We start from the raw sequence: 6,093 nt of genomic DNA, 5'->3' as shown, positions 1-6,093 counted from the left end.
AGAAGAAACACACAAGAGCCAAAGCCACAAGACAACCCCAACTCAACATGAAAATTGACAAGCCAACGAGCAAGACACCAAAACAAGAAATAAAACTAACTAGTAAGGAAGACCAGCCACTTGTGGAGACTTGACTAATGAAAATTAGTCATCCGGCTTGGTTGTAATGAGAATCTTGAACCCTTCCTTTCACCCAATATCCAAGACGCCATAAAAATTTTCTCTTTTCCATCTCCGAATTCGGGTGAAACTTTTGAAATATTACCTTGTTGTGGATGTCCCAAATATACCAAAGAATGATGTAAAAATAGAGATCCAAATTTTTTTGTCAAGGTTTCGAAATGGGGTTCCATGCCAACTTAGAAAGCAAGCCAACAAATCTTTAGAAAGATAGGAGATATTCCACAAGTTATTACAAACATACCAGAGCATGTTGGAGACCTTGCAGTTAGGGATGTCAATGTAGCCCGCAACCCGTGGGCTGGCCCAAATAGCCTACCAAATTTATAGGGTTAGGGTTGAAAATTTCCAGCCCGATAAAATTACAATCCGATTAACCTGCAACCTGTTAGGGTCAGACCCGAAAATCCGATGGGCTGGCCCTAAACCCGATAAAATTTCTATTGTTCCATTTGTTTGACTCCTAATTGGACACTTTCATTGATTATTTTTATAATATTGATAACTAAAAAAATTAACTTTCAATTTTATATTAAATATAAAAATTATATATTAAAATTTATTAATATAATAATAAATAAATAAATTAGAAACTTTTAATTCATTAAAAATATTTAAATTTCTAAAACATGTTTTAAACCATGCTTTAAAATAATTAAATTTATGTTTTATTTTGCACGAATCTCAAATATTAGTACTTCGATCATGTTTGTGTTTGAGTTTAAGTATATATCTCAAATTTATCATAATTAAATATTATATATTTTATAAATATAACTAATTTTCATTATTATTTATTGGATTGATCGTATGTTAATTTTATCGGTGGCAACCCGATTAACCGGTTGGGCTAGCCCGAAACCCGAGCTTTTAGGGTTAGGGTTGAACTTTTACAAATAAAAAAAATCACAACCCGATTAGCCCGCAACCGATTGACCTGCAACCCGAGTAGGGTTGCCCCGAAATCCACTGGGCCGGCCTGATTGACATCCCTACTTGCAGTAGAAAAAAATGTGTTCAGTAGACTCAATTTCTTCCTTGCAAAGTGAACAGATCATCTTCAACTCCTTTGACGCTCATTGTCTTCCTTGAAGTATAAATCAATAAAGGAGTTGTGCTCAAGGGTCTTCCACAATGGTAACATATCATGATGGATCTCCCTGTGGATATCAATAGTGATAATAAGATTCAAATTAAACTCAAAATAGAACAATTCCTCCGCAGAGACCTATGGTTTATACCATCCAAAATCCTTTATTTTCCAAAATGTTTAGCTCTTCAAGAGAAGAGCTATTTATAGGACTCCAGCGAACTCTAGATAAGAAAAATATATCATCTTAAAACTAAACAGAAAGCAAATCAAAGCAAATTGAAAACAAATAAAAGCATACCCGTAAGAGGATTTGAGAAAGGTATCCAACAGATATCAAAGTTGTTGGCGCCTTAGCGGTAAAGAGCCATGGGCCTCTTTTGAGTATTATCTTGGGCTCAGAAGAATTGTTTCTTATCGTATTCCTTTAATTTGTTTTCAATTTATTTTGATTTATTTCCTTTTTTAGTTTTAAGTTGATTTATTTTCCTTATTTAGAGTTCATAGGATTTCAATTAGAAAAGCTAGACATCGTGGAAAAATAAAAGATTTAGAACGGGCATGCCTCCACGGAGGATTATCTTGGACCTCTTTAAAGGAATTGTTCTACTTTTAGTTTAATTTTTTGTTCTCATTATCACCTTGAGCATCACTACCCTGAATTTTCGCAAACAATATGCATTTTACCTAATTCATTGTACAGTTTATATGAAAATGCAATGATTTGTTTCGGTTCTCCAATATCTAATTCTTGATCGCTATCTAAAGTTGTGAGTATATAAGTGGAAATTTAAGGTATAAACAAAATTTAAGATCATTTTTAAAAAATCTCTCAAGTTTAAACCATCCTTTACTAATAATTTCAATAGAATTTAGTATCAAAATTTTAATAATTACTTTAATTATAGTTAGAGACTGTGTTGTGTGTGCGAGTACAGTGTGAGAACCACTCTATGATTATCGTTAAGTAAAGTAATTATTATTCTTTAACTAATTATTTCTCCTTACCTGATATCCTTATATCTATAATTAGTATCTATTTACCTGATATCCTTATAATCGTCCTAATAAAATACCCCCTCTATCTCTAAGAGCGCATTTTATCATTTCGGTCCGTCCCACGATAAGAGTCATATTTTACTTTTTATCATAAATACTAAGTAGGTCTCATATTCCATTAACTCACTTCACTCACATTTTATTATAAAACCAATATAAAAAAGTGGATCTCATATTCCACTAACTTTTTCGACCCACTATTCTTTACTTTTCTTAAAATTTGTGTTCACAGTAAGAGCGACTCCTATTGTGGGACGGAGAGAGTATAAACAAAAGAGAGCGGATTAAACACACAAAAGTTTTTAATTGTCTTAAATTTATTCATATTGGCATCCACACTAACGTGTTGCTCTCATTTAAATACATGCAGTTAATGAAACTGCACACCTAATTGAGTCTAAAATAAAGACACACAACTCAATCAATATAAACTAGTTAGGAGTATATTATTATCGAACAATTTAGTCAGTCACATTCCTTGTTGAAATGGCCTCGAGCATGATTTGTCTTGGTCTGCACATAGCCTCTAAGGGCTTTAATTTGGGCATGGTTAACCCAACTCCTTCGGCTAAATCAACTTGGTCCGGACCCATTCTCTCCCAATCAAAGCATTGAAGCAACGACGCCAACGCCAACCCGACCATTCGTCGCCCCAAACCCGCCCCGGGGCACGCCCTGCGCCCCATCCCAAACGGCAACAATTTCTCTGTCGGCACCTCTCTCCCTCCTTCGAATCTCTCGGGCTTAAACCTCATCGGCTCTTCCCACACATCAGGATCTCTGTGAATGGCCCAAGCATTGACCAATAAGATTGTGCCACTTGGAATGTCATACCCGCCGACCCTACAATCCGCAGATGACTCACGTGGCACCACCAGTGGGCCGGCGGGGAACATACGGAACGTCTCTGAAATAATGTTCTGAAGATAATTTAAATTAGGTAAATCCCGTTCCTCCACTAGACGATGAGGTCCGACTTTCGAATCGAGCTCGAGCCTTGCGATTTCGAGGACATTGGGGTGGTTGAGCAAAAGGGACATGGCCCATTCTATTGTCACGACTGATGTGTCCGTGCCCGCAACTATCATATTCTAGTCACATTAATATAAATTGCTTTAGTAGAAAGGAAATAAAATAAAAATGATCAGCTTAGCCTTTGCTCGTCATTTACGAGATAACCTATTAAATCATTGTAGTTACAAGTCGCCATTTGATAGCTTGAGTATTAAATCATTGTAGTTATAATAGTGGACAATTTAAATGGAGGTGATGGGTCAAGAAACTAAAATGCAGTCTTTTTGGCCAATGAAACGCAAAATTAGTTAAACATAAACAGCATAATATTTATGATAAACACGCATGTACACTTATAATAATATCTTCATAATTTACATAAAATGCAACTACATTATACATTTAGATCGGACTTGTATGCGAGACCTCTTCTAAGTAAAGTCTCTATGCCCTCAATTTTGTTTTTTGAGCTACATGTTGTTAACTTAAAGTTATACTATAACCTTTTGTGGTGCGATAAAGGTGCCTTAGAAAACTTTATATCATGTCTCGGAAAAAGTTGAGATGTTAAAAGAGTTATAGTACTACTTGAATAGATATGATAAAGAGCAAATCCTAAAAAAAAGTTATAAAGTTAGATCAAATCTATTCCTTAATTTTAAAAAAATGTTTAATTTTATCATAGTTTTGACCTATTTCTCACAAAATCTCATACATAGGAAAATTATGTATTATGTGAGAAATGACAATAATACTATCTTAACAAAATGTTTGATTACTTAAAGTACGCCTTTCTAATAGACCTAGTTATTCCCGTCTTTAATTTTCTCACATGTACGTGTTACATAATAAATTCAGTGTTTAAACTTTTTTACCATTGGACAATTAAGAAAATGTAAATGCCAAGTTTTATTTTTGCAGTTTACCCTAAAATAAAATTCATATTCCTACAAAATCTAGCCGAAGATGACATATTTTTTGACCGGCACAGAATTTTAGGAGTTATTGATTAACGTGTTTAATTAGAAAGAGAAAGAGTGTGTGGAAGTATTAAAATAGTGAGAGAAGAGATTAATATTTTAATAAGGGTGCGAAAAAATAGTTGAGTGTATTAATTGGAGAGAGAAAGTTTAAAAAAAAATGTTTTATTTTAATTTGGAGAAACTAAAGAGGAAAATGTGGGGATGGAGGGAGTATAAAGCTACAATAATAACAATAAAAATATATATGAAAACACATATTCTCACCGTGATAAAGCCTTTGATGGTTTGATCGGTGTAGAATTGAGAATCCGATTCCTGCATTGCCAACAGGTGGCCGATAACGGTGTCGCTCCTCCTCTCCCGGCGTTGCTCCGCCAGCAGCTCCTCATAAAAATCGTCGAGCCTTTTCCCCAACTCACTCAGCTTCCTCTTCAATCCTCTGTAATCAATCCACTTCAAAATCGGCACAAAATCCTCCGGATTCGACGACTGCGCCGACTCGAAAACCTCACTCACCATCTCTTGTATTTCCCCGCCGAATTCCCCCTCGCCGGCGCCGGAGGATGAATACTTCTCTCCGGCGAGCGTCCTCATGATAATGCTGAAGATGACGTCAAAGATCCTCGGCCTCAATTCCACCGCCGAGAATCCGCCTCCGCCTGCCGCGGCCGCCGCCAGCCTCGAGAGGGCGCGGCGCGTCTCGTCCTGCCTGGCCTCGGAGAGCGCGTTGAGGCGGGCAGGGGAGAGTGCCTCAGCCGCCCCGAGGCGGCGGAGGCCGCGCCAGTGGGGGCCGTAGGGGGCGCCGGCGATGGTGGTGTGGTCGTAGCCGATGTACTTGTCCACCAGCACGCGGGGACGGTTGGAGAAAACGACGTCGTTTCGGGTGAAGCATTCGTCGACGAGGTCGGGCGATGACACGACCACGACGCGGCGGACGCCGAGCTTGAGGGAGAAGATGGGGCCGTGGGTGAGGGAGAAGCGGTGGAAGGTGCGGTGGAGGGGCGGGGCCAGGAGGTGGAGGTGACCGACGAAGGGAAGAGGTGGAGATGGTGCCGGAGGTAGGCGGCGGTGTGTTTTGGGGTTGAAGAGTTTGAAAGTTAGGATGACGAGAAACAGGGCAAGACAAGTGTAGTAGAGAGGAGAAACTTCCATGATGCTCTGTTTTATGCTACTTCTGTTTTTACTAGTAAAAATGGAGATTTGTTAGTTGCCTTTGGCCTAACTTATAGGAGTAGAAAAGAGGGAAGGTTATTATGGTCCACAAATGGTGTACTACAATTCGGTCGCTAAATGGTTTTGTAATTGCTAGTCGGAGTGGAGAGGGGGTCACTCACAATAATTCCACAAGAATAGATTGATATAATTAAAAAATAGATTGATACCATTATAATTAGATTGATATCATTCCATGTATTCATACAAGTAATATCTATTTAAAGGGACACAAGGTAAAGCAATAAACATCAAGGAATTATCGATCATATCTTCTTCTCTACTAATCCTCTCCCTAAAGCCCTAAAACATGTGTGATGCACCATTCAAGATGGTATCAGAGCAGGGGTGAGACTCAGAGTAGTCTCATCACTGTCTCGGACCAATCTCGAACCCTTTAACCGAAATCAGCAGATCTGTCAAAACCAGCAAATATGTCAGACGATGAAGATAAACCAAAACCAACGGAAACAGAGCAATTCGCTCGAATGTTCACCGAGTTTATGCGCTCAAGTATGGCACTTAACCAAAGCCAAATAATACCCACAAACCAAC

At 38.2% G+C, this 6,093-nt stretch overlaps 1 protein-coding gene across 1 annotated transcript; it reads right to left on the bottom strand.

The window, feature by feature from the left end:
• Nucleotides 1–2,613: 2,613 nt before the first annotated feature.
• On the bottom strand, nt 2,614–5,621 carry LOC121777590 (cytochrome P450 81Q32-like). The gene is made up of 2 exons (XM_042174890.1): nt 4,591–5,621; nt 2,614–3,420 (listed from the first exon to the last, which is right to left on the bottom strand). Exons 1-2 carry the CDS (start codon nt 5,476–5,478, stop codon nt 2,791–2,793), a joined length of 1,518 nt encoding a protein of 505 aa, XP_042030824.1. The 5' UTR covers nt 5,479–5,621; the 3' UTR covers nt 2,614–2,790.
• Nucleotides 5,622–6,093: the final 472 nt, after the last annotated feature.

This window comes from Salvia splendens, chromosome 18 (assembly GCF_004379255.2).
Source record: "Salvia splendens isolate huo1 chromosome 18, SspV2, whole genome shotgun sequence".
Taxonomy (NCBI): domain Eukaryota; kingdom Viridiplantae; phylum Streptophyta; class Magnoliopsida; order Lamiales; family Lamiaceae; genus Salvia; species Salvia splendens.
The sequence above is the reverse complement of the archived record's forward strand: the minus strand, read 5'-3'. Positions and strand labels throughout refer to the sequence as shown.